The following is a 27,520-nucleotide window of genomic DNA, read 5'->3' as shown; positions in this document are numbered from 1 at the left end:
ACATCACGAAATGGCCAGCCGCCACCGGGTCCAGACATGATCTGATACTCTCCCCAGCAGTCTTTTGATTCCAGTAAACTTCCACGTATCCCTTCATTTCTCTGTGCCAAACCAGGGACTTCTAGGCGCGAATGACGGTGATATCGGCGGCAATCCGGCCGGCTTGGGGTGCTAGGCATAGAATAGATGCAACTAGCGGGACCTGGATAGCGTCCATCGGGAGAGGAAGGGGTTGGAGGAGAGACAAAGGAAGGTTGTTGAGTTATTTTTTGGTAGAGCCGTGAGGTAAGTAGTTTGGAATGGCTATGCGTTCTACGAGTCGGCCGTGTCTAATAGGAATCTCTCGAGCATAGTGTGTCTATACATGTTGGCTAGCGGGTCTAGTGGTACCGTAATTAGTTCCTACGTATATATGTGCAAATAGGGGCCGGTAGCTGTCGCAGCATTTATTCCGATCTCCTTAGCCCTCAATCTCCTGCAGTTTATCAAAAGGAGATTTCGCTTAGCTTGAGCAAGACCTTTTCAATAAACCTCACCCCAATCAAAATCCCATCATCATCTTTCATGTCTTCCTCGTCGCCAAAATCCTCATTCCTTGGGTCTAGGCAGGTGAGACAGGTGACCACCACGGCAGTATACTTGTCTCCCATACACATCGGCAATCTCAACCTCGCCATTTCTACCAAGTGATCCTTGATTGCTGGCGACGACTGCATCGCTTGGTTTCCCATAAAGGTAAAGTCCTCTAAACCCAGACCCAGAGCATCTGAGGGCAGCGGTTCCGAATTAACGTCGCTACTACCGTCCTCCCCGTCTTGATGTTGGGGTCCAGGCGATTCATAGATCACGAAGCTTTTCCAGAGACCGAGTTCCAAGAGGCAGACCCCGAGCGAATACACGTCATGCTGCATACCGTATGCATCCTGGGCAAAGATTCCTTGGCGGGACGGGTGCCGGTAGAGGTTGCGCTCCCAGGCTGCGTCTCCAGTCCGTAGCGTGTGGAAGTGGACACTGCGGAATGAGTCGAAACCGAGGAGGTAGGCCGAGCCGAGAGGGCAGGTTTCGTCCGGAAAGACGAGGACGGTTTCGGGGCGGATGTTCTTGTGGACAAAGTCGCACGTGTGGACGAAGCTTACTGCGCCGGCTAGCTGCCGAGCAATGTTCAAAATCCGGGTCAGGCTGAAGTTGGAGCCGTGGAGCAGGAGATGGCGTAGGCTGACCGGCTGCGTGTCCTTCTTTTCCGGCATGTGGAAGACAAGGTTGAGAGAACTCAGTTGGCGAGTGTTGCGGTCTTTCCTCTTGATGAGCCCGTTGCAGGAAAGCAGGCCGAATGCCGAAGGGTCAACTTGTGAAAGCTTTTTTGCCAGGGCCTCAGCGTCTGCTCTAGTTCTGGCGATGTCGAGGTCTGGTGTACAGATGATCGTATTCACGACGTAGGTTCTTCGCTTCTTGAGGTCGGCTCGTGGGATAATTCGACAAGTCGAATAGGCGATTTCTACGCCCTCTTTCCAGTTGAGGCCGTCTTCTCTGAGGGAGATGTGCACGACTGCCTCGGGATCTCCCAGCAACGTTTCCCGGAACTTCTGGGCTGGGGCGAGGCTCGAGGGCACCAACGCCTCAGAGGAAACAATTGTGGGTAAGCTTGACAGCTCGGTGTCGACGGCCTTGTCTCCCATCCGAAGAATCAAATACCAGGTCGGGTCGAATATCCGTTGCCACTGCTCCAACTCTGAGATGACATGGTCTATCGCATCGCGCTGTAACAGATATTTGACCTTGTTAACAGTGAAGCCAGAATCGCCCTTGACGAGCACTGATTCGATCTTGGTAACAGCTCTGGCTAGCCTGATTTGAAGCATCTCAAACACCTCGAGGTGAATGCGACAGTGTTCCGGCTCAAGAGACTTGGCGATGCGTTTCACGAACTCAATTTGGGTGGTAGTCCGGCTCCAGATGGCCTCGACGACGAGGACTCTAGCCCCGACAGACTCGTCCGCGTGTTTTACGGTCTGATAGGCACCGACAAGACGGGTGCCATATCTGGCACACCAACACGGGTTAGACAAAGTGGCAACAGTGGTCCATGGTCCGTATCACCTACTTGAGACAGAGGTCTGCTGCAGCGACTGCGGCGAGGATCAGTTCTACAGAGGCCATCCTGCCCCGTGCGTTGCCATGTGTCGGTGGCTACCTAGGATACGGGTATACACGACTTGCAACATATAAAACTTGGCGTAGGTAGGTAGGTAGGTAGGTAGGTAGATAGGGACTGATCCGACTCTGCTTGGAGCTGAGCGTCAAATGGACCCTGCCCGGCTGCCGCGATTGGCCGCAGCTGAATCTGCCTTGGCGCTTTGAGCCAGCCCACAGCACCACAAACGGGCGCTGGTTGCGGGGTTTAAGCCCCCCCACGCTCCCTCCCAAGCCTACAATACTGTACGCAGCACTGCCTGAGGCAGCAGCACGCGTCACCGCAAGGCTGAACAATGACAGAGGACTGCTTTCCGAATGTTTCCCGACCTAGGAATGGAAAATACCGAATCCCACTCTCAAAGGCTTATCCTAGTTGTGGCCTCAAGATTCCCAGCTTCACTTTGTACGGGTCGCCGGGCTCCCTCTCGCCAACCACTTCCCGTCATTGAGCATGCCAGTACCGCCACCGAAGCTGCAGCCCCGGCCTGCGCCATAGCATCGACCGATTGCGGACTGCCCCGCTCCAGAAATGCCCCCTTCCTTTCCCGGGCATATCCCCGATCTCGTTCGCGACTCATGGATCGAAACAGAATTTGAGCATGACTTCTTCCGGCATTTCATCTGCGAAGAGGGTCGCTCACCTCGGGAACGTTTCATTCGTAGAGAGGAACGATGGGTTCGCGAGAAGGAATTGGGGCGCGGCGCATATGGCATCGTATACCTCGAGCGGTGCGCCGCTGACGGGCCGCCGAAGTTGCGAGCCGTCAAGGAGCTCAAGAAGTTTGTTGTCCGGGGCCAGGAACTGGATTACATGATGGAACTCGAGGCTATTGCCAAATTCTCCCATAAAATTGTCTGTTGTCCGTGGATGAGCTTGAGGATTCGCTTCGCTGACTCGTGCGCAGTATTCGCACTGCTTCGTCCGCTCTAATGGCTGGTTCGAACTGGGAGACTCCGTGTTTATCACCATGGAATACCTGGCACTTGGCGACTTACAAACCCACCTCGTCAGGCCCTTTCCAGAGAGGGAGGCTCGGCTCATCAGCTCCCAGGTCCTTGAGGGCTTGGGTTTTATGCACGACAACGGCTTCGTGCACCGCGATCTGAAGCCGGGGGTACGTCATCTGTTCGTTGCCTTTCAAGTCACATCTCTCCTATGTGTCTAATATTCTTTGTAGAATATCATGGTTGTCGAGGCAGGGCCGGATTGGTTCGTCAAAATCGGCGATTTCGGAATCTCCAAGCGACGCCGAGGAGATGGCATGAGCTTGCAGACCAATCTTCAACGAGGGACTCTTGGTTATGCCGCCCCGGAAGCCCTTACGTTCAAGGAAGACACCGCTGTGACTTCTTACACCTCCGCCGTCGATATGTGGTCCTTGGGTGCCGTGGCATATAATATCCTCACCAACAACTTGGCTTTCCCCAACATCCGTGACATGTTCCTGTACACCGAAGGGTACCGCCCATTCCCGTCTAAACCCCTTGTCGATCACCTTGTCTCTGACGAGGGGAAAGCCTTCATCGAGAGGTTGATGGTCCCATCTCCACGAGACCGGCTCTCGGCAAGGTCGGCCCTGAAGGACCCTTGGATGGGACTGCCATTTGGGGCCACAGCCCGCGGCGCCGAGCAGAGGTGAGCTTATATCAATTGGCAGCATACTCATCCATGCTAATCCGGCTAATTAGTCCTCAGGAGCCTCGTCACCCTCCCGCTGACGTCCAAGACACGTACATGTCAGAGGCATCCAAGGCCTGGAGCACGCCATCCGAGCCGACCATTGTTCCCTCCAACGATATGATCCTTCGCCCACAAAGAGTTGTAGTATATCAGAAGCCATCGGTAGAAGACTGCCAGGAGGAGTCAGAGGTTGACCACAGACCTTGTCTCCCACGAGACTCTCTAGCAGTGATAGAACCCTCATCTCCTTCGCTACCAGATGATGGTGCTTCGAAATCTCGACCAGACACTTGTGAAACTGTCGAAACGCTGGACCGACGCACTCCCGGTGCTAGAACGGTAGGAGTGCTTGACCTTGGCACTGGGTCTGTTGCCACCAATGTAGATAAGTTGGTCGCGCTACCCAACGTCAGGTTTCCTGCTGCTGATCTGAGCCTGCCAAACGAAGACAACGACGGAGCTGACACGGACTCGGTATCTTCTTCAGCAAGTTGGACATCCTACGACGCGGCCGAACCTTATCCAGCATTGGAAGGCTCAAGACTGCGAGTCAACTCGCCAACGCGTCCCGCCGTCAAAACAATCTTCGTCAGCTGCAGCTCTTGCGGGCTCGGACGTATAATTCCGCAGAACTATGAGGAGGAGTATATGAGCTGTGGGCACTACATTTGCAGCAACTGCCTGTTTCAGCTCCTCGCTTTGTCGCTCTTGTCGCCCGACCCCTTGCCCCCGATGTGCTGCGGCAATGCCAATATATGGATGCACCCGGCAGTTGAGGCGATGGCTGCCAAAGACCCAGATCTCGGCCGTCTGATGCATGCAGTTTCGGAACACTGGACCAGCCAATGGGTATGCCCAAATAATCATGGCCTCCGGAACGGTTCGCCGATGGTTACGGACACCGCGATACCAGTCTGGAAGCAAGTCGTCAACTGCACCGGCTGTCTCACCCAAAGCTCATGCCCTGTGACAAAGGACCTCAAGCAAATCCAGTTCAGCCCGGGGTATTACTTTACCAATTATTGCCTGTTCTGCACCAAGGAACTTGACCTCGAAGCGATTAAATGTACCTGTGGATGGGATGAGACTATTCGGAGGTTGGCCGCTGGCGTGATAACGTCTGGCAAATATCTGAAACAGCTTCTCATTGCATTGGGGAATATGGATCGAATGTTGAAAGGAGAAGAGATCGAGTTCCGGCCCTGGAAAGACGAGGAATCCGGTGACTCCCGCAGCGAGTCGTACAAACCTGATGCCTCTCGCGCCAAGATCGCCGAGGGAGACGCCCAAGACTACACCAAATATGGGGAGAAGTTTACGCCTAACTTACCAAACCCGCTTGGTTTCCCGGCAATGGAAAGAGCGCCGTTTAGCGTCGACGCGGGGGAAATAGGAGAGTTTGACTTCGCTCGGGGGGGTCGTCGTTGGAATGTACATGAAGCTAATCCCACTGCTCCCCATCCAATGACTCTTTGTCCCCACATTCAAATCCGAACTAGCTTCAGACTGGGCCAGCAATGGCTTTATTGGTGAGTTTACTCAAGCCGCTTCTGCTCAGCAGCCGCACGTCGCTACTAACCGTCCTTGAAGTGAAGGTTGCCACACTTGGGTTTGTAGCTTATGCAAACTCTGGTACCAGCAATGCCAATGCGAAGATGATAATGAGTCGACCAGCTCGGGAGCTGTCGAAACCGAAGCTACACTTTGGGTTCAAGGGAGGAGAAACAGCGAGGACACCATGGCCATCTGCAAGGGTAGTAGCGGGAGGCGGCCTACGCGCGGACTGCCTATGAGAGATGTGTATGCGTGGGTAGAGAAACTGGGGAACACAACGGATATGCCTATATTCATTCAGACTGCCCGGCTGTGAGGACTGGACGGGAATAGGGTCAAGGAGGCGGGTCGCGGGGTTAAAGCCCTGTGGCCGTGGGCAAGCGCAGGCTCTTGGAGAACTAGTGTAAGTAAAGCGTCATAGTAGTGTAGAATGGGGTGTATTGGCGTATGGAAAACAAGGGAGCAGTGTGGGGGTAAGCGAAACCGGCTACCCGTATTGTAAGGATTAAAAGGGAGGAAATAGAGCGGAAAACTAGGAGTGAGGTAGGGCTCGGTAGTTCCACACTTTGAATCCTTGACCCTTATAGAGGCACCCTCAACTGCGGTTGATAGACTGTGGGTTGTGGTGAATTCGCCGCTATGACTATAGCCCCTTCGTGTAACAAGTAGGCATCGGAAAGCATAAAACCTGGCGCGGCTAGCCTACCTCAACATTCGGTCGATCTGCTGAATTCGAATCACACGAATTAATATGCCAAACTGAACTACGCATACTGGAGGTTTGCCCACTAGCTCATCTAGGCTTGTCCCGCGTGATACCATGAGAGTGAGCAAACGGCAGGGTATTAAGTAAGGAGGGAAGTCTTCCAAAGCAACAGCAACTATGAAGCGATATTACCTATATTGTTTTTGGTTACGCCCTCGTTTTGATGGGTATGTGAGAGTAGATGTGAGTTTCTGCATCGTTTCACTACCGTAGTGTTCTGACTGTTATGTCCTAGAGTATTGAAATGACGCGGAAACTCACATCCACTCCCACATACCCATCAAAATGGGTGGAGGTCAAAGACGGCCCTGCGGCCGGACAGACATGACCAGGCAACCAGAACAGGAGCCTCCTGCAGCACAGACAAGATCAAAGCAACATATGCAGATGGAGGCCCCTCTTATCAGAGGGGGACTGCTTTGCACGCAAGAAGAGCTCCCAAATTGAGCGCGCAACAAGTGCGAAATACGGTGCCGAATTGTGTATCGTGTCCAAGGGCCAATGGCCTAGCAGACCCTACTTATGGTGCAGATAAAAATGGGCCCCCGCGAGTCCTAGCTCTACGGTGGCATCCCAGGAAATGGCTCCTTCTAATCAGAGGGCCCAGGATCCCTGGGGGACAGTATTCCCCAACTCAGTAGGCGTAGAGGGCTTCGGATGGCCGCTGGTGGCATGAAAGAGCCAGTAGATAAAGTATGCTTGATTACTCTAACGTAATCCATAAGCGAGCAAGCCATACAAGCGAGCAAGCCACTTTTTGACGCGACCCCCCACCTTTGCACAAAACATCAAATTCCTCTACAACCAACAATGGCAACGCCTTCGTACGAGGCCAGGATGAACCTAGCCGTTAGGGCTCTTGAAAAGGATCCAAAGCTTAGTATCCGAGCTGCAGCAAAGATCTACAAAGTTGATAAGGATACCCTTCGATGCCGACGTGCTGGTCGGCCTTCACGACGCGATATTTCAGCCAACTCACGGAAACTTACGGATTTAGAGGAGCATATGATAATTCAGTATATAACTGAGTTATCTGCACGTGCATTTCCTCCTCGGCTTCGTTTTGTGGAAGATATGGCCAACCGACTGCTACGCGAACGCGACGCGCCCCCTGTCGGCAAGAACTGGGCTCACAACTTCGTCAAACGCCGACCAGAACTCCAGACGCGTTTTACGCGTAGATACGACTACCAGAGGGCCAAATGTAAAGATCCAGAGATTATTCACAAATAGTTTGCACTTGTATATAACACTAAAGCCAAGTACGGTATCCTTGACGACGATGTGTACAACTTTGACGAGACCGGCTTTATGATAGATATGATTACCACTAGTATGGTAGTTACCACCTCTGACGGCTATAGTAGGGTTAAAAAGGCTCAGCCTGGTAATCGTAAGTGGGCTACAGTTATCCAAGGGGTAAATGCTCAAGGCTGGGCCATCCCACCATTCATCCTCTTAGCTGGGAAATATCACCTTGCTCATTGGTATCAAGAATGCAACCTTCCAACTACCTGGTACATCGGAACAACCGACAACGGTTGGACTACCAATAAGAAAGGTCTAGATTGGATCCAGCATTTCGATTCCTATACAGCAGCTCGTACAAAGGGTAAATACCGACTGTTAATCCTTGACGGCCATAAGAGCCACCACTCCGACCAATTCGAGACCTACTGCTAAGAACACAGTATCATCACACTTTATATGCCTCCGCATTCCTCACATCTAGTCCAGCCACTAGATGTTGGTTGTTTTAGGCCGTTGAAGAAGGCTTACGGCTATCAAATCGAGGAACTTATACGTATGCATATCACACATATTACCAAGTTGGAATTCCTTTATGCGTTTAGAGAGGCTTTTTTTACCTCCTTTACCGACAAGAATATCCAAGGAGCCTTTACCGGAGCTGGCCTTATACCGTACGATCTAGAAAGGGTAATTTCTAAGATGGATATACGGCTTCGAACTCCAACTCCACTACCCTCACCAGATACAACATTACCTTGGCTATCTCAAACGCCATACAACCCCTGAGAGGCCACCTCACAGAAAGACTTTATCAAAGGCCGGATATCCAACCACCAGGGCAGTTCTCCGACACCAATGCTGGCTGCCGTAGACCAATTGGCTAAAGGTACAATGGCTGTAATACACGAAGTGGCTCTTTTGCGTACGGAGGTCTCGGCACTACGAAAGGCCAATGAGGAGCTTAGTAAGCGACGGAGGGCTAAAAAAACACGTATACGGCTTGGAGGGTCTCTTACCGTACAAGAGGCACAGGATTTACTGGACCAGAAGGCTGTGGATGAGCAGTTAGTCCAGGAAACACGGCCAAATGGTGGTGGTGCAGGGAGGGTTCGTACGAAGATTCAGTGTTGTGGTCTGTGTGGCAAGCCTGGCCATAATGCACGTACGTGTCAGGAGGCTGGAGAATCGTCTGATTCATCGATTTCTAGTTCAGTTATTGTTATTTCCTAGTATTGTGGTTTGATAATTGTAGATTGTAGTGGTAGAGTAGTGGAAAGTGGCTTGCTCGCTTGTATGGCTTGCTCGCTTATGGATTACGTTACCCGTAGAAGAACTAAACGGCCATGGAGTAAAAGTACTTGCCTTGCTGCACAGAATTCGCAGAGATGCAAGCGTGTATACGAATTGTTCAAGTATTCATAGAGAAGGATGCGGATAGGATGGGTGCTCGATGGGTAAGCACAGGGCTATCACGTTTGTTAGGAGGTTGAAGTGGCGGGTTCGAGATGGTTGTGACACCGACCCCAGAAGCTCCCAAGTACCTCTGTACAGTAATAGTATGGCGTAATACCACTATTGACAAGCTGAACCGGATGCTAATTAGCCCGCAGCGACATCCAGCGAATCACGACCAACCCCAGGCAAAACCTGCGGAACGCGCTTTGCAGCTTGCGGCGAACGGTGCCGTGATGGTGCGGCGCAGTGTCAAGCTGTCAGCTTCCACCTAGCCCCTCAAAGATACAGCACCTAATATACCTTCGGTGAGGTAATTAGGTATGTTGGTACTGTACTCTAGGCTTCAAGCACCCTGACCCCTAGGTAATCAATCCCACCCAAGCTTACCGCAATCCTACCTTAGGTACCTTGCCCATTTCTTGAGCCTCGTGTCCCACGACTACGAATTTCAAACTCGCGAAAACCACTCAACAACTTTGACCACGATATCGCCGGAGAACGTTCAACTCTTGTACTTTAGCACTATTCTTGCAGCGGCGTGACCGGCGTTGGTTAGAAGGTCGAGCGAAGACGTCCCCCACAGCTGTAGAGCCTGTAGAGACTTGGACTATGCAAAGTTCCCGAAGCCAACCCAGCCAGAATATCCACCCGACGGACCCCGATGTATAGCCACCACTTTACCTGCGCTTCGCGAGTGCACAACAGCAGGATGCGTGTGTTGCAACGTGATTGTGAAGGGCGCCGGGTGGGCTTGGGGCAAGGATCCTGAAGTCGTCCATGACACTGGAAACCCGTACTATCGGTTGCATAGGGATGCTGTCCAGGGCAAATTCGTCTTCGACCTCTGCATTGAGATCAAACCAAACAGAAGAATAATAGCCTGGAGAGACCTTCATGGTGTATATGAGAAGCTGCCCACGCGTCGCCATTATTCGTACGGAATTGATGCCATCGAATTCTTCACCCCTCATGGTAAGCTCACAATATCTTGGTTTCGCGCAGCCGCTTTAACTTCTTCCTATGTTGCTAACGGTCCCAGCAGGTTATCGTCAGCTCCATCCCGCGTTCGGATTTGCAGCAAGTGTGCCTAGATCCCTATCGCTCGACCGCGTTGTTTCGCTGGTATTGCCATGGTTGCGTGACTGTGACAAAAAGCACGCCGCTTGCCAAGAACCAAATATCATCCTCCCCAGACGCCTTATCAACATCGCCGGCGACCTTCGTTTGTTTGACAACGGCGAGGGCGGAGGGAGCGGACTCCCCAAGTATGCCACCCTCAGTCACTGCTGGGGGGACGAGAAGGCGGTGCTGGTAATGCCGAAGACGCTATCGGCCAACATCAACGAACGGATGCGGGGAATTGACTGGGAAGAGCTACCTCCAGTTTTCCGTGACGCTATCCAGATTAGTCGCGCCCTCGGCTGTGCATACATATGGATCGATGCGCTCTGCATCGTACAAGACGACCCAAGGGACTGGAGAGCGGAATCCGCCAAAATGGCGCAGGTCTACTCAGGCGCGTATTTCAACTTGGCAGCATCAGCACTCAGGAACAGCTCAGGAACCATGTTTCGGGATAGGACTATCTACGTCGATCATGCGTGGGATCTTGTCGAACACCCGATGGACACTTATGAGATGACGGATTTCCCCAACTCTGGGTGCAAGGTCTCTGTTCGAAGGTCGTTTGACCGACCTCACCACAGCGTCTACGGCTTGTCATGGTACTCTCGTCAGCAAGACCCTCTGCTGAATCGAGCCTGGGTTTTTCAAGAGCGGATACTCTCGAGAAGAACCATTCACTTCGGTACATCCGAGATCATGTGGGAATGTCGAAGCTGCTACCACTGCGAGTGCGGAATGATCGCACCCACAACCGCACTCACGAGTGCCACGCCCACTGCCACACCAATGGAGGATATTACGGTCGAGGACTTGGCGTTGTCCGACAATTATTTAGCAAACCAACCATCGTTGGGTGACATATCCGTTCCAAGGAAGGCCGTTCTGAGCAAGATCTGCTCGGCCGGAGTATCCACCATTGACGTGTTCAACTTCTGGATGCAGACAGTCAGCGAGTACTCCCTGCTTGATCTAACCTGGGAGTCGGACCGGCTCGTCGCGCTGGGAGGGATTGCGCGGAAGGTCCAACAGGCGATGGGATTTACGTATCTCGCCGGTATCTGGCTTGAAGACCTCCCACGTTCACTGCTTTGGTCAGGAGCCGGCATAAACAGAAGCCAGAGGCCCTCGCTCACCCCTTCCTGGTCCTGGATCGCTCGGCCACGTGGATCTATACTTGCAAAGATTCATTGGGATGCCAAACTCGGTGAGCGTTTCACCCGAGACCCACGCTTACAAATCCATAACGCCGGGACGTTTTGTCGATATGTGGATGACAACCCCTTCGGGGACGTCCTATCGGGCCAAATCCAGATGTCAGCCGCATATGTGCGGGGCACTCTGAGACAAACAATTTCCGATCCTGAACGCCACTACCCGTTATATGTCGACCTCGCCGACCTTAACGGCCGCCTAACGCGACCGTCGGAGTTGTCAGGGGACCACCGGGGGGTTAGGGTTGCTCTTATTCTGGAGCACATCTACGATTTAACGGCTCCTGAGCTGGTGGGTTCAGATGTGCATTGGCTGTTTCTGGGCACCAGCGGCGCGCAGAAATCGGCCGATGACAGCCAGGATTGCATCTTGATTGTGAAAGCACATCCAAGTCAAGATGATAACTACCTCCGCGTCGGTATTTCTGATTGTGGACGGAGAGATATTCTCGTGGGCGGGGACACCGGCCACATTGTGATATACTCCCCGGGAGATCTGAAGGATCTGTTTAGCGATGCCGATGTCAAGCTGTTCACTCTGGTGTGATGTGGGAAAGGGGAACTAGAGGCCTGGACATGAACACATCATGAAGCTAACGCAGCAAGTCAATTTGAAATATCACGATGCATGGAAGCGCACAGTGGTGACGATCAGCCTGATGTTCCTCGAACCCGAGATATCCTCTCGGTCGCGTCAACACCAAATCCAAGTCCCACACCATGCAATACCAACACAGCACCACACTTTACCCCCTCTTCCCCCTGAAAAACCCACTCAACCCCCCCATCAAACCCTGCAGTCCGCTCTTTTCCGAGCCCGCTACCATGCCCCCCCTAATCCACCCGGGCAGCTTCCCCCGGATCCTGTCCGTCCCGAACCGCCGATCGACCAACACCACGGCCGCATAATCCGCGCGGTGCCGTATGGCCCGCCCAATGCTCTGGTTGACGGCGCGCATGCACGCGTTCTCGTAGAAGTCGCGGGCGGCCTGCTTCGCCCGCGCCGCGACCTCCCCTTCCCCTTCCCCTTCCCCTTCCCCTCCTTCCCCGCCGTTGCGCCACCGCGGCCCCTGTCCGGCCAGCCGGTCGCGCGTCGCCCTCTCCACGTACTCGAGCCGCGCGCGCCACTCGGGCGAGTGGAGGTTGGGGTACGGCAGGCCGACGACCAGCACGCAGCGCCCGAGCCGGTCCGAGAAGTTGATGCCCTCGGAGAGCTTGCCCCCCACCACGCTGAGGAGGACGGCGCCGCCGCCGGCGGAGTGGTTTGGCCCGGCCCCCTCCGACCGGGGCGGGGGCCGTGAGAGGATGGCGTCGGTGTACTGCTGCAGGACCTCGTCGCTCGATCCGCCCTTGGTTTCGCGGAACAGAGCCTTTTTGGCGCCGAGCCGGTCCCACAGCGTCTGTCGGTTCGTTGTTGCTGTTGCTGTTGCTGTTGCTGTTGTCGTTGTCGTTGTCGTTGTTGTTGATGATGATGATGATGCGTTGGGGGGCGTCTGCCACGCGGCGACTACCTCGTCGAGGTACCCGTAGCTGGGGAAGAAGACGACCACGCCGTCCGGGACGACCGAGCAGATGTTGAGGAGGGCGAGGCCTAGTTGGCGGATCATGGCGCGGTCGCTTCGCTTTTGAAAGCTGAACTCGAATGCGTCCGGTGTGGGCGCGGTGCTGCCTGCTGGGATTGGTCGGGTGGAGGCGAGGGTCCAGACGAAGAGGTTGGAGGGCGGGATGACGTGTCCGCAACTGAGGGTGGTGATTTGGTCTGCTGGTAGGGTCGGGAAGAGGTGCGCTTTGTAGTCGTCGAATGGGGACATGGTGCCGCCCGCAAGGATTACAGCTCTGACGGAGGATACGATGGATGAGAAGGCGTGGGTTGGGGATAAGAGGAGGTAGGACAGTTTGATGTCGGGAGGTGTGGAAGGTAGCTTCTCGTAGAATATTCGGCCTTCGGCGCTGAGGTTGGTCAGGGCAGTGAGGAACGAGACGAGAGTATGGAGTACGGGCGTGGACGAGGTCGGCTTTCGGGTTGTCGTCGAACCATCCTGTGACTCTTCAGTGTGGCTAACATAGCTCTCGACCTTGTATGCCAACTTGGACTCTTGAATGTACTTGATCAGCTGGTAGAGGTTGATCTGATCTGCGCCGCGGTTCTTGAGGAGCGTGTTGGACTCAGCGATACCTTGGTCGCCCTGCACCAAGTGTCAGCATGCATCTATGTAAGGATGCGTGGATGCTTACCTTGCTCTCAAGTGCCCCGTCTAACCATTCACTCAACGACTCGACGACCTTGCCCACCTGAGCTACTATTACCCGATTCCCCCCTTTTAGCTTCTTACCAAACCGTTTCACGTATATACCGAGCATCTGCCTTGCTCTCCTGAGTTCACCGAGCCGGATTTCGGCGGCATATACGTTTGCGACAGCATCCATGACGTTGTGCGCCTCGTCGATAATGACAACATTGCCTTCGAGTTTGATTCCGAGTGCCTCGCGCGCGCTCTTCTGCAGAAGCAAGGGGTAGGGCAAGGTGATAACCTCCGCTCCGGGAATCGCTGTTCGCGAAGCATAGTACGGGCACACATGCAATTCCTTGCCTATCCGGTACATGTCTTCGATATCCGGAACCGTTGCCAAGGTAGTGTCCCGGAACTGATGGGTCTGCTTAAGATTTTCGGCGTTTGGCATAAACGGACATTTCTCTTTGGACTTTGACTGCTGCAGTTCTGTACATCGGTCATTGATCGCAGAGAGCGACCCTAGACGCGCAACCTCAGGATTGACGCACAGCTTCTGTCGGGAGGATAAAGGAACCTGCTTGACTGTTTCTGTAGCGGGCTTTTCTCCATTCTCTCGGCCCGTGGACACCATCTCATCCGGTAGAGAGGGAGGAAATGCCGGACGCCGCAGTTCTGCGATGAACTGAGACAACTGCGAGTGCGTCCGAGAAGTGTAGTATATCTGTTGTTCGTTAGCCGAACCCGGATATTGTCAGCCCAGGGGAACACTAACCTTGACATCTTCCTCCACCTCCCCATCTACATCTTCTCCCCTCTTGCCCATCCCTCCAAGACCAACCTTTTCCATCAACGCCCTCGTCTCCTTACTGAGCTGGCCCATCGGGCCCTCTTCATCTACCTCCCCACCTTCCCAATCAGCAATCAGAAACTCCCTCTCCTCATCGACCTCCGCCCCTTTCTTCCTCTTCCCCCCATCGTCATCAACTCTAATTCTCTTCCTGCCTCTCTCCCTCCCCCTCTCCTCCATCTCACGCTCTTTTTGCCTCACCCTCTCCATCGCCTTCTCCCTCTCCTCCCACATCCTGCTCAGCTCCTCTCTCTTCCTCCGCAACGCGTTCTCAATCATCCACTCCGGCTCGCCCTTCATGGCCGCCGCAGTCTCCTCAAACGAGGACTCATACTTGCTGCGCTTGTGGGTGCGCAACCACGTGAGGGCGGAGCAGATCAGGGAGAGCGATTTGCCCTGTGTCCGGTGGTTAGCAAAGTGCGCCAAGAGCACGGATATTAGGGGGGGGGCGGGGGGCGCGCGCGCACAGTGCCGGTCGGGCTCTCCAGGATTCCAATCTGGCCGTTGCCTTTTTCGAGGACGTCGTAGACGGTGCGCATGAACTGTAGCTGGACGTCGTAGGGTGTGAAGGGGTGGTGGAAGTCAATTTGTTTATCTTTTGAGTCGCTCATCCTGTCCGTTTCAGATTCTAGCATTGTGTTTTCGAGCGAGCTGCGACGTGCCCGTCAAAACACGGGGTGAATACTATGAATTTTTGCGGGTTGCAGGGCATGTCAGTTGCTATTTGCCTATGGCAATCGATGAAGAGAGTGTTGTTGCTGGAACAGGCCGCTGTGGAGCGTTCGTGAATAGCAGAGGTGCGCAGAGGTTTGGTGAGTGGGCGATGTCACGTGAACGTAACCACAACGGAAAAGGGGCGTCAAGGGATGAACTGAATGATAACCTTATATTGTAGCTTGTTGAATATCCATGCTTTGGCCCACAACAACTCCCAGCTATCAAAGACCTTGTAGAGTATGATACAGTCAAGACAAGACCAAGACTAAACTCCCATGAATGCTGCCCCGTTTAAACCTTCAATATGTCCATTTCATCATCGTCCCCCGCGTCGCTCGCGCCCTCCACCGAATTATCAAGTCCCATGCGTAAGAACTCGTGCGACAGCGCGTCCTCGGCACCAATCCGCTTCCTGGGATCTAGCTCCATGCACCGGCTCAGAAACTCGACTGCCAGCTTCTCGTCATCCGACAGGCAGAGGCCTGGGATTCCGGTTCGGCTGGTACTCCACAAGATGATGCCCTCAAAGCTGTAGCCCGAAGTCCCAATGGTGGGGATCGTCGTCTTGAACCCGCAGCCATGCAGCGCCGCCGCCTTCAGCATGCGCTTTTGTCCAAAAATCGTCGCAATCTCAATCAGCGCCTCGACGTCATCGGCCGAGTTGAAGAAGGGGAACCGCCGCGACAGGATGGTCAGCAAGATGACACCCGCGCTCCAGATGTCAATCTTGGTCGACTGCTCCGTGCACTTGAATAGCACCTCGGGTGCGCGGAAGCCGCGTGTCCCGGCGCGGTTCGCCCGCCGCGACGGCCGCGTGTCTTCCCTCGGATAACCGACCGTCTTCGAGAGGACGACCTTCTTTTCGATAGCATCCGCCCGTGCCTTGCGTAGCGCCGGGTCGTCGTGACAGAGGCAGGGCTTGCAGTCGTATCCCTCACGCTCGGCGAGGCCGAAGTCAACCAGAACGCCTCGTCGCGACGACGGGTCGTAGAGAAAGTTGGTCGGCTTGATGTCCCGGTGGAGGATGCCGTGCGAATGAACGCTCGCTAGCGCTGTGAAGAGGGAGCGCAGGTATATGGCCATGTCCGGGACCGTCATCTTGCGGAAGTAGTCGCGGAAGTCGGCGTGGCGGAAGTAGGGCAGGATGGCGCACACCTGGTCTGACGAGCGGAAGGCCGTGATTAAGGGGCATACTGACTCGCAGCCCCGAAGGTCGTGGAGCAGCGCAAGCTCGTTGAGAATGCGGCTCGGCGAGGAGGTAACGTAGATCTTCTTGACGGCGACGTATTTCGGCCTGCGACGTCGTTGTGACTGCGAGAGGTGGTCGAGGACGTCGCCTGTTTGGGCTGCGGCGTTTTTTAGCGGCGGTGGCGTCCACTTCTCGATGTCTTTGTCAAGGTCCCATGAGTTATCGTATTGATCGTATTGCAAGTCCTCGGCCTTGTAAACGGTCGAGAAGGTGCCTGGAATGTGACCAAGTTAGGCTATGCTTCGACCCAAGCCACGGAATCGTGGGGAGTCAAACCTTCGCCAATCCGCTTGATCAACCGGTATTTTTGCCGGAACCCAGCAAACGTGTTTTGCAGCCTTTCCATGTCCTGCTGGATGTTGGCATCCTCCGTAATCTCATCTTCGGAGCTCTCCGAATATTCCGACTGCTGGCCATCCGCATCCTCCCCAGGCGCCTCTTGGTCGTGGTCTTGGTCTTGGTCTTGGTCTTGATCTTGGTCTCGGTCGTCGTCGTCGGCGGCGTCGGCGTCGGCGTCGGCGTCGTCGTCATCGTCGCGGTAATCTTGCAGGGCGCTCTCGTTCATCTCAGTATCTTCGGTGGAAGGCACATCTTCATGTATGCGGAAAGACTCTGCCGGGCGGCTACGCGCAGACATTACCGTCGCCATTTAGGTGGTCGGGGAGCACAGGGCGAGACACAGGAAAAGGGACCCTGAAGCGGTCCGAAACTAGACACTCCTCCCGGCCCGACCGAAAGGCTATTGGCGGTGCATATGCTCTCGGCAAGGCACAGGTTGAATTGAGTGACAAAACAGAGTCAATTGGCGGGATCTGAATTTGGTAGCCTGGGATTCGAGCTTTCTTGGGCGAAAGAACGGCACTTGCAACTTTGGAGGGGCAGCGCACAGACCAACAACGCGGTGATCTGGGGAGCGCTAATAAACGCGACCACTGCAGTTGGTCCCGCACAAAAGTCAACAAACAAATTCACGCCGTTGCTAGGGCCCCGCAATTGCAGAGCCCAAACCCCTCGCCAACAAATCGTTGCGACAGAAGGGCCCGGGGCACTCCCATCGCTGAAATCGGCTTCTGATTCTGCGACACCCGACCACGACAGCGCTCGCAGGCGGCCGACGACCGCGGCTGGCGACAACATTTATTCCTCCGATTCTACACATTTCTGGCGGCAATCATTGTACTTCTCTTTCGGCCGAGACTTGTTGGCTTCGCACCCACGATTCCCCCCCCTCCCCCCCCCCATCGGCCGTTGTCCGCCATGGACAGCGTCAACTTCGACATCAACGATGCGCTCAAGCATTACATGAGCGACCCCGCCACCATCCCGACGCCCGAGGCCGACGGAGCGCTAGTCGACTGCGAAAACGACCCCGAGGCGCTCGCGGACAACGCCCTCATCAACGGCGTCCTCAACCCCATCGTCGACGCTGTCGCCGAGAACCCGGATGCCGTCACGCGCAGCCACATCTTTGACTCCCTCCAATTTCTGCTAAAGTGTGCACCCATTTCCTCCCACCCCTCGCTTCCCTACACACAAGAGACATCGCTATTGGCGGCGGAAACACCTCCTGCCCGGCGTCAGCATACTCTAGATTCTGTGTCCGCCACAGACCGTACAGAAGTCCGTCGTTTGCGGGAATGTGATTCTGAGCTGTTCAAACAATCCAGGTATACCTCCTTTCTGTCGGCGCATGCTTTGAGCAAGATCTTTGACTTGATCACCTCGGGCCTGGCCACCGAGGCCGACGTCATCCACCATGACCTCGAATCCGACGAGCAGGAGCTCATCGCCCACCACAAGCAGCTGCTCGAGATGTACGGCTTCCTGCTGCAGTGGACCATCGCCGCCGTCGAGACCAAGGCTGCCGAGAAGTCGTCGGCCACCGTGCCCGCTCGCGGCCGTGGCAAGCCCAAGGGCAAGAAGGACGCCGGGAAGGACGCCGTCTGGGACTCGTCGACGCAGCTCGAAACGGCGCTCAACACCATGTGCAAGGTGCTGCGCCTGAAGCTGGGCAAGATCTTCCTGACGACGTCAGAGCGCGACACGTTCATCTCGCTGCTCACCCGCCCCATCTACATGATCCTCGAAAGCGAGCAGCGCGTCAAGAGCACCAGCATCCGGATGCACGCGTTCAAGGTTCTCTGTGTCGCCGTCAAGCACCACGGCCACGGTTACGGTGCGTCTATCGTATCATGCGCACAACGTGGCGCTGACCTGTTTTACAGCCGCTCAAATATCCATCGTCCAGAACCTGACATACTTCGAGCACCTGTCCGAGCCAATGGCCGAGTTCCTCCATATCCTCGCCGAGCAGTACGATTACCCGCAATTGGCGGATGAGATCCTACGCGAGCTCAGCAACAAGGAGTTCAACAGCAACGACACAAAGGGGCCAAAGTCCGTCTCGACATTCATGATCAAGCTCTCAGAGTTGGCCCCCCGGCTCGTCATTAAGCAGGTCACTCTGTTAGCTAAGCAGCTCGATAGCGAGGTAGGCAGGACGACACTTGGAATGCGGGCAAAAGCTGACACGTACAGTCCTACACCCTTCGCTGCGCGCTCATCGAAGTCTTTGGAAATATGCTCGCCCACTTGAGCAGGTCCGATGAGAGGGGTGAAAACCATAAGACCCAGATGAATGCATTCTTCGACGTGCTCGAAGAGCGTTTCCTCGACATTAACCCCTATTGCCGGTGCAGGACGATCCAAGTATATATCAAGCTCTGCGAGCTCGAACAAAAGTTCCCCAAACGAAGACAAAAGGCTGCCGAGCTGGCATGCCGCAGTCTCGAGGACAAGAGCAGCCATGTGAGGAGGAACGCCATCAAGCTGCTGGGCACTCTGATCCGGACACATCCGTTCACCGCACTTCACGGCGCGCAGTTGGCCAGGAAGGACTGGCAGGAACGTCTGGACAAAGTCGACGCCGAGCTCAACGCACTGAAGCCCCCGGTGGATGCGCCTGGCCTCGACGGCGACAAGGGCAACACTACGGTAGACCAGGCCCTGCTAGACGATGCAACGCAGATCGAGTCGCCAAAGAAGCAGCCCGCCGAGATGACCGACGAGGAGAAGGTGGCAGCCATACAAAAGGCCCAAGAGGAGGCGGCCACGTCCGAGGCGATCGAAAAGCTTACCCTCACCAGGCGGTACTACACCGAAGCGCTCAAGTTCATCGATGTGCTCCACGAGGCGACCGGCACTGTGTGCCAGCTGCTCGGGTCTAGGAACAAGAGCGAGGTGATCGAAGCGATGGACTTCTTCGAGATTGGAGACGCGTACAACATCGAGGAGAACAAAGTCGGCGTTCGTCGCATGCTCAGGCTGATCTGGACCAAGGGGAACAGCGATGAGGGCAAGGGCGTGCAAACCCATCTGATCGAGTGCTACAAGCGGCTCTTTTTCGAGGCTCCGGACAGTTTCAGCCCCAATGACGCCGCCAACTACATTGCGCGCAACATGATCAGTCTGACCTTTGGCGCCACGCCTGCCGAGCTGACTTCTCTCGAGCAGCTACTCAGCACCATGATCAAGCAGGGCATGATTCCCGAACTAGTCATCGCGAAGCTCTGGCAGGTGTACGGGATCCAGAAGCGGGAGATCTCCAGAAAGCAAAGGAGGGGCGCCATCATCGTTCTCGGCATGCTTGCCACAGCTAGCCCTGAAATTGTCGTCGGCGAGATGGAGACGATGCTGCGCACTGGGCTCGGAGCCCACGGTCGCGCCGACCTGCAGCTTGCCAAGTACACCTGCGTCGCCCTCCGTCGCATCAACCCCACAGGCCGCCAGGCGAAAGAGTCCACAGTCAAGTTCTCCAGACTGCCGAACGACCATGCGGTGCTGGTGCGACTCGCCGCCATCACCGAAGTTCCCACAGAAAGCAAAGACTGGTACGGTGTCGCCGAACAGGCCATCAACGCCATCTACGCCATCTCCCGACATCCGGACGTGCTGTGTTCCGAGCTCATCCGCCGCAAGACGAGGGCCGTCTTCGCTCGCCCAACTTCCCGGCCGACATCGCGCCCCACTTCCCGAGACGACACACAATCAGCACCGAGCCCAGCCTCGGCGAACGAGGGTGGGGAGGGCCCAACCGTTCTCGCTCCGTCCTCACAGCCGCCGTCAAGCCCGGTCAAGAAGCAAAACAAGGACAACACCATCGGCCTCTCCCAACTGCTCTTCATCGTCGGCCACGTCGCTATCAAACAAATCGTCCACCTCGAGCTCTGCGAGCTCGACTTCAAGCGCCGCAAACAAGAAAAGGAGAAGACAGCCGCCGCCACCAAAGAACGTTCTTCCCTCGGTGCCAGCACTTCCAGCCGCAAGGCATCGGGCCAAGTCAGAGGCGACAAGTCCAAAGCTCCCGAAGACGAAGGCGACGAGCTCGACCTCATCGGCGGCACGACAGAAGACGACTTCACCGAAGCCATGGCACACATCCGCGAGCGCGAACTGCTCTACGGGCCGAGCTCGCTCCTCGCCATGTTCGGCCCCATGGTCAGCGAGATCTGCGCTAACAACACGACGTACCGGGACCGCAACCTCCAGCAGGCGGCGACGCTGTGCCTGGCGAAGCTGATGTGCGTCTCGTCCGAGTACTGCGAGGCGAACCTGCCGCTGCTGATCACCATCATGGAGCGGTCCGCGGACGCGACGGTGCGGAGCAACGCCGTGATCGCCCTGGGGGATATGGCGGTCTGCTTTAACCATCTGATCGATGAGAATACCGACTTCTTGTATCGCCGGCTGGCGGATCCGGACCCGTCGGTCAAGCGGACGTGTCTGATGACGCTGACGTTCTTGATCCTTGCCGGCCAGGTCAAGGTCAAGGGCCAGCTGGGCGAGATGGCAAAGTGCTTGGAGGACGAGGATAAGCGGATTGCTGACCTGGCCAGGATGTTCTTCACGGAGCTGAGCACCAAGGACAACGCCGTGTACAACCACTTTGTCGACATGTTCAGCCTGCTGTCGGCGGACCAGGGCATGGGTGAGGAGAGCTTCAGGCGCGTCATGAAGTTCTTGCTCGGGTTTGTGGAGAAGGTGCGTTCCTATGCAGTGCTATACCTACCTTGAATATCGCTGTGTGCTAACCAGGCTGTGCTGCTCTAGGACAAGCACGCGAAGCAGCTGGCGGAGAAGCTCGCGGCGAGGCTGGCGAGGTGCGAGACGGAGCGGCAGTGGAACGATGTCGCGTTTGCGCTGGGGCTGCTGCAGCATAAGAACGAGGACATTACGAAGCTGGTGGCTGAGGGGTTCAAGGTTGTGCAGGCTCCCGCCTAGGCTGGGCTGTCGGGGTGGATATATCTTGGTGTCGAGGAGGGTGGTATTGTGCATTGCGAGGCGCCTGGCGTGGATTGGGCTGGGTTAGGTTGCTCGATGGATATATTACGCTTGCGTGGAATACATGCGCGTACGGGCGCGATATTATGAAGTTAGATTTGCCCATTCCCGGTAAACGAAACAACCCACCGACCGAGGGCGAATCTCTGTCATGGTGTTGCCCCCACCCCCGACCTTTTGCGCGCAGCGCTGGTAATAGAAACTTGAATAACGCTACCGCAGCGTTCTTTGAGTTAAGCGCCGGCATGGTCCAGCCAGCATTGGATACTAATGTTGTTCCGATGTTGTCCAGCAGGGTATGTGTCGTCATTCCACCGTTGTTGGCTATGAACTACCTACCTTGATTAAGTGTCGTGACAATTACCGGCACAGAATGCTATTTCACCAAGATAAGTAGCCGACCATGCGCTGGAATCAGTTGGATAGGGTAGATGGGCTACCACGAGAGCGGATTACGGTCGCAAATTCAGAGTCAACTTCTTGGCTTCCGTACTTTCAAATTCTCTATATCCGTCTATGTCAATATTAGATTTCACTAATTATTGGATGTCGAACGGGGTACGAGCGATTTCTGTCACCGGCGGAGAAAAATGCAGTCCCTCGGGCACTTCCCTATCTCTTCCTCCGTAAGCCTGATCCCGGAATCCCGGTGCTATGATTCGAGCATCTTTTCCGTATGTCTCCACCGGCTACGTACAATCGTGGTGCCTCATCTTACTCTTCTCTCTCGCGTAATCCAGTGCGGATTTGTTCTGCCAGTCTGTCGCACTTACGGCTACTCCAACCACATCCACCAAGGATTCCAGGGCCAGGTATGTCAGAGATCCAGGTCCTATCGCGGCATGGTGGATCACGGTCGGTCCTTGAGCATCGCGTCCCCTAAGATCGACACCAGCCTTCGCCAACTCCTTCAAAACCATCACGTCCAGTTCTGCGGATTCGGAGATATATATATGCCCAAATCCCATCTCACTCTTTGGCGTGGTGTAAGTGACGTTCGCGCCAAGGAGGGTAAGGGAGGAGACCACTGAAGCGGCGCCATCACCCATAAAAAATCCTTCCCGAAGGAGGGTCGCCAGTGCCGTCGTCCCATCAGCATCGAGAGCGTTGATCTCGGCGCCTTTCTCTACAAGCTCTGCCGAGAATTCCACGTTTATATCATCCGAAAGAAACCAACTGCGAAACAGGTGATGGAGAACGCCACACCTGTCTTAGTCTCGAAAGAGTAGAAGTTCCACCTCCCTGACCTGATTCTTCGCACAGGCGAGAACCCATTGTACGATGTTCTTGCACCTGCCATATGCTGCATCGTGTAGTGCGTTTTGGCCTTTGTCGTTGATTCCATGATATCTACCCCGTAGCGCAAGAACAGCCAGGTTGCTGCCAAATTACGACGGTATCAAGAAATCATCAACGGGATTTGACCGCCACAGTTCTTCGGTGACGGGTCGGCGCCACCTTTCAGGAGAACTTCAGAGGAGATTCAGCCAGCTGTTAGTTGTCGTAGTCGACAAGATAGAGGGCGTGGCACCCGTTTGGCATGCCTCAATGTAAAGCTAGGTACATACGGGTCTGGGTATGTGAATGCATGGTATTCCGCTGCCTGGCGTCAAGAACCTATCATGCCGGCCTGAGCTCCGCCAGTGTTCCAGCGGGTACAAACGGGCATCTCGGATCTTAACAAATGCCTCCTCTGGAAGCTGAAGCTGGAGTGACTGTAGAATTATATGGCATCCACGGCAGCCAGGACGTAGCGAACTTGGCGGCGGTACTATCATGTGGTACGCGGCTTTAATAAGGCTTTCGCACACGGGACAACGAGAATCATCGATACCGAGCTATCGAGAAATTAAGGCGAGGGTCCTTGAAAGAGTACCAGCGAAGTTTAACATATTGTTGCGTAGATTTTGAAGCGAGTATCACTGAGGAAGTATGGATCTATATAGTTGCTAACATTATACTGCTTGCTTAGGCGACGGGAGAAATAGCGAATAAGATGGATATTACATCCAGGGACGGAGTTTTCTCCATGTTCCCGGCATTCATGCTACAGTGGGTGCCTAAATGACAGGGTTATATTCTCTCTGCACAGCCCCATGTCTAGTGGGCGTAGTGTTCAAGGGCTGCTTTCATCGGATCGAAGCCGGTGCCTTCGTATACGCAAGGAACGCCGAGCCCGCATTCACACCTGTGGCCATCGCTGTTCGAGCCTGTAATGCGGCACTGAAAGAAGACCTCGCCGCTGTAGAACGAGAGGACTCGGGGAGCTAGGAGCTCCTTTTGGAGACACCAGGCGGGGCTCCAGGGAGGGGTTGGGATATCCTGGTTCTGTTGTACCACGTGCCGGTAGCTAGCCAGATGTGATCCAACGTGCGGCGGGTATGCACAGTAAGAGAAGGCCGAGGAGGAACATCAGATGCATGGGTCGGGCCTTGGAAGGTGGTGATGATGTTTGATGAAGAAGGGGAGCGGAGGAAACGGTTGGTCATGTCTCGGGAGTGTACCGCTACCACTACGATGGCATCTCCGTAGATCTCGTGCACTCGCGCCGCGTGCGCTTCCCAGTCCCTGCGGGCCGGGTCACCTTGGATGATGCACATGGCATCGATCCAGAGAAATTGGATACCTAGACTCGTGGTTACCAGAATGATACTTTTGTATGTCAGTGGGAGATATGTCCAGGGAATATCAGCAGTGGCGAGTTAAAACACTCGTCGATCCATTGTAGTGCCAGCTGAAGATGATCGTCCAAGTACGCCTGGGCTGCTTGGAAATGCCAATGCTTATCAATCTCGACCAAGATCTCTGGTATGCCTACAAAGTCAGTCTGACTTTGTCACAGAGCATTGCCGAATGATCCATACCGTTTCCCAGATATAGCTCAAGCGTATTCCCGTTACAACCTGACACGTCCTCAGAAAAATATCCGCACGGGTAGCTTAACAGAACCGTGTATTCCGACGTAAGAAGACGGAACATGTCGCATGTGCAGTTGTACGGATTAGGCAAACGCCGCAGCCAGGCATGCACCGTTTTGACTCGGCAATCGCCGTCGATTTCAATACTGTTGCGCCATTCCGACCGCGACAACTCGTCTAGAGCCTGCTCAACGATTGCACAAGTACGGCATCCGCTGCCCGCGCGGCTCGACACGGTTCGCAGATCGATGAGAACACCAGGGACGTTCCCTGCGCTGCGACTCCCTGGGGCGGTTCGGAGGTTGAGATTGTGGCAAAACAGACATAGCTCGTGTGGTATCTTAGAGTTCTGCATACCGTCATGAGAGCTCGTTCAATTACTTGAGTTTTTTTTTTTTTTTTTTTTTTTTTTTTGAGTTTTTTACGGAGGCCTTAGCGTTGTGTACTGGTGGAGTCAAGGTGTTGATGCGATGTTCATCGAAGTTGGAATTTGGTTCTCATCTTGTGCGCTGGTGGGGCCCTATGGATTTTGATCCTTGTCCTACCAAACCTGGTCATTCCCACGTTCTTGGTCATGGGTCTGAAGCCTTCCTCTCAGAGTCAAGTCCCTTAATCCCGGCCGGATCGCAGGTCGTCATCCTCCTTACATCTCAGGTTCGATTTAGTTATCTAGAATGTACCAACCAATCGTCTGCAGCTGTAATGCTGAAATATTGGCACTCGGACAGTCGCAAACTGCGCTTGCGACCGGTGAAGATGACCCCTAGTCTGTCAGAGACCCCGATCTGCAGGGAAGATGGGTCGGTGTATAGCGAGGAGAAATCCTTGTCTTTCCCAGCAGATCAGATCGCCAGCAGGGTCCTATCCCCGGATTCGGGGCACCCCAGCCTCTCCGAATTTAGCATCGCAATCACAGCTGAGCGCCACCTCCCGACAGACGCTTTTCTTTTTCACCTCCCTCTCGTTCTCATTGCTTGGCCTGCCCTGTGCCCAGGTATGGAAAGCTGGTACGATAACAAGCCTACCCCACGACTCGGCATCCACCAGAGGGCTGTCCTGATGTAGCGAAACATTTAGTCGCATCGACGCCCTTTGAGTGTTTGAGCGGTCTACTTTTCATGGCGAGCCCTGTTGCTCGTCCCAGCTGCTCCACTCCGAAGTCGGTCAGGTCCCACCAGCACCCCCAACCATGGCCAGCGACGCCGAGCAACAGCCGCTCCCACCCGACGAGAGCGTTGGACCGACCATCGTCGCTGTGACAGTCAGTCTGACAGTTCTGATAATTATTACGACGTCTTTGCGACTATATAGTCGATGGGCACTACGAAATCTCGGCTGGGACGACTATACAATCGCCATCACCGCAGTCTTGGCGGTGGCTCGGACTACAATACAGGCCGTGCAGGTGGTCCGGCACGGCAATGGCAGGCACCAGGTGTACATCAGTCACGGCGACTATATCTACAACAATATGCTGGGATTTTATACCCAGATCATGCTCTTCGCGTCTTCCTGCCTGCTCAAGGTCTCCATCTGCCTCCTCCTCCTCCGGATCAAGGATACCAGAGGCCTCAAGATTCTGCTGTACACTGTCATGACCGGTCTATTCGTAACCAACTTTGGATGCATCATCATTCTGTTGGCCCAATGTTCCCCGGTCGAAACCTACTGGAAAGAGGCTGGCGGCGTCTGCTGGGATCCTAAGATCCGCATTCACGCTTTCTATGTCACAATCTGTAAGTCCACCGCACCAGTCTCGTGCTGTATGCTTCTTCCGGTCTGACGCGAGCTAGCATACAACCTCCTGACGGATCTGCTGTGCTCATTACTTCCAATTGTCGCCGTGTGGAAGGTACGAATACCTCTCCGGACGAAGATATTAGTCAGTGGGCTCATATCTATGGGACTCTTGTACGTAAAGACACCTGCGGGGATCTGCCTTCCACCGAACTCGTCCATGTCTAACATATTCTAGGGCAACCGCCTTCGGAGTCGTACGGGCCTTGTCACTTCGATTCAGAACAAATGATATGAGCTGTAAGTCTCGGCCTTCACCCGACGGCACGACGAACCCTTGCTGACAGTTGCCTCGTAGGGACGTACGCCCTCGCCTCCTTATGGTCGAGTTTGGAGCTCTTCATCGGCATAATCGCCGCCAACTGCGCCCTTTTACGCTCCATCTACCGCGTTTTCCGGTACGGCAAATCATTAGGGTCGCAAGGACACCCGGATCACGCCTTACCGGCCGCCTACCTCAGCAGTACCACAGCGTTCCGGGGTTACCAGTTTGAAGCTTCCGCTACAGATATTATGTTTAATCATCGCGGCCTCTCGACATCTCAAAGTGAAGGCAGTGGTATCCAGTTGCAGCCCAGAACCCAGAAGACTACAGAAGTTTGCCATGTGGAGGACCTTAAGAGCTTGGAATTACGGCCGGGATGAAAGTATGCAGGTGGTTTCGTGCTTTCTGGTCATGGACATCGAGCGTTCGGCAGCGTCTGCCCAAGAGCGTCTTAGCAATACAGCCCTCGTAGCGTTACGCGAGTTCCCCGGTTTGCGTCGTCTGGTTCGCCAGGAATCCTTGATGGCAACCTCCGGTCATTATATTCATGGCGGAGTCGCTCACGCCGCAAGCTGGCCCTGGTTGAGGTACTCGAGGAATCGTTTCGGCATTTGTATGTGCTCCCCGGAGACAACGTGGGACTGCGTCGGCAAGGGCAGACGGTGCAAACCGATTTGGTATGCAGGCGCACCGAGCTGGCCGACGGCGGTGTCGCCCGCGGCGGAGCATCATTTTCCTCACCTCTTGGGTGCTTCATGTTTATCGATTCGGTCTCGTCTCATAGGCATAGAGGCAGATGAGAGACTGAGTAGCAGTTGCTAGTTGCCGTGGAGGAATCCCGCTTTCCATGCTTGCATATTGGGGGCGTTTCTCGCAGGGTGTCACAGAATTACGCCGCCATGGACGTGCTATACCAA

At 54.8% G+C, this 27,520-nt stretch overlaps 7 protein-coding genes across 7 annotated transcripts; 4 read left to right on the top strand and 3 right to left on the bottom strand.

Moving 5' to 3' along the window:
* Positions 1 to 485: 485 nt before the first annotated feature.
* Positions 486 to 2,157, bottom strand: MFIFM68171_07329 (Het-s domain-containingprotein; the record flags this gene model as incomplete). The annotated part of the gene is made up of 2 exons (XM_071062749.1): positions 486 to 2,040; positions 2,102 to 2,157. 2 exons carry the CDS (start codon positions 2,155 to 2,157, stop codon positions 486 to 488), a joined length of 1,611 nt encoding a protein of 536 aa, XP_070918850.1.
* Positions 2,158 to 2,722: 565 nt separating this feature from the next.
* MFIFM68171_07328 (Serine/threonine-protein kinase ATG1 (Fragment)) lies at positions 2,723 to 3,833 on the top strand (the record flags this gene model as incomplete). Its single annotated transcript, XM_071062748.1, has 3 exons — positions 2,723 to 3,046; positions 3,099 to 3,308; positions 3,372 to 3,833. The coding sequence occupies 3 exons, from the start codon at positions 2,723 to 2,725 to the stop codon at positions 3,831 to 3,833; spliced, it is 996 nt and encodes a 331-aa protein (XP_070918849.1).
* A 6,087-nt stretch (positions 3,834 to 9,920) lies between these two features.
* Positions 9,921 to 11,783, top strand: MFIFM68171_07327 (uncharacterized protein; the record flags this gene model as incomplete). Its single annotated transcript, XM_071062747.1, has 1 exon — positions 9,921 to 11,783. The coding sequence occupies one exon, from the start codon at positions 9,921 to 9,923 to the stop codon at positions 11,781 to 11,783; it is 1,863 nt and encodes a 620-aa protein (XP_070918848.1).
* A 199-nt stretch (positions 11,784 to 11,982) lies between these two features.
* On the bottom strand, positions 11,983 to 14,952 carry CHL1 (ATP-dependent DNA helicase chl1; the record flags this gene model as incomplete). Its single annotated transcript, XM_071062746.1, has 4 exons — positions 11,983 to 13,422; positions 13,472 to 14,191; positions 14,243 to 14,713; positions 14,785 to 14,952. The coding sequence occupies 4 exons, from the start codon at positions 14,950 to 14,952 to the stop codon at positions 11,983 to 11,985; spliced, it is 2,799 nt and encodes a 932-aa protein (XP_070918847.1).
* A 373-nt stretch (positions 14,953 to 15,325) lies between these two features.
* CDC7 (Cell division control protein 7) lies at positions 15,326 to 16,932 on the bottom strand (the record flags this gene model as incomplete). The annotated part of the gene is made up of 2 exons (XM_071062745.1): positions 15,326 to 16,497; positions 16,560 to 16,932. 2 exons carry the CDS (start codon positions 16,930 to 16,932, stop codon positions 15,326 to 15,328), a joined length of 1,545 nt encoding a protein of 514 aa, XP_070918846.1.
* A 608-nt stretch (positions 16,933 to 17,540) lies between these two features.
* cnd1 (condensin complex non-SMC subunit Cnd1) lies at positions 17,541 to 21,563 on the top strand (the record flags this gene model as incomplete). The annotated part of the gene is made up of 5 exons (XM_071062744.1): positions 17,541 to 17,776; positions 17,951 to 18,459; positions 18,509 to 18,774; positions 18,822 to 21,323; positions 21,393 to 21,563. 5 exons carry the CDS (start codon positions 17,541 to 17,543, stop codon positions 21,561 to 21,563), a joined length of 3,684 nt encoding a protein of 1,227 aa, XP_070918845.1.
* A 4,167-nt stretch (positions 21,564 to 25,730) lies between these two features.
* MFIFM68171_07323 (Rhodopsin domain-containing protein) lies at positions 25,731 to 26,983 on the top strand (the record flags this gene model as incomplete). The annotated part of the gene is made up of 4 exons (XM_071062743.1): positions 25,731 to 26,277; positions 26,335 to 26,452; positions 26,517 to 26,578; positions 26,637 to 26,983. The coding sequence occupies 4 exons, from the start codon at positions 25,731 to 25,733 to the stop codon at positions 26,981 to 26,983; spliced, it is 1,074 nt and encodes a 357-aa protein (XP_070918844.1).
* Positions 26,984 to 27,520: the final 537 nt, after the last annotated feature.

Source organism: Madurella fahalii, assembly GCF_045866475.1.
Source record: "Madurella fahalii IFM 68171 DNA, scaffold_4, whole genome shotgun sequence".
Lineage (NCBI taxonomy): Eukaryota > Fungi > Ascomycota > Sordariomycetes > Sordariales > Madurella > Madurella fahalii.
The sequence above is the reverse complement of the archived record's forward strand: the minus strand, read 5'-3'. Positions and strand labels throughout refer to the sequence as shown.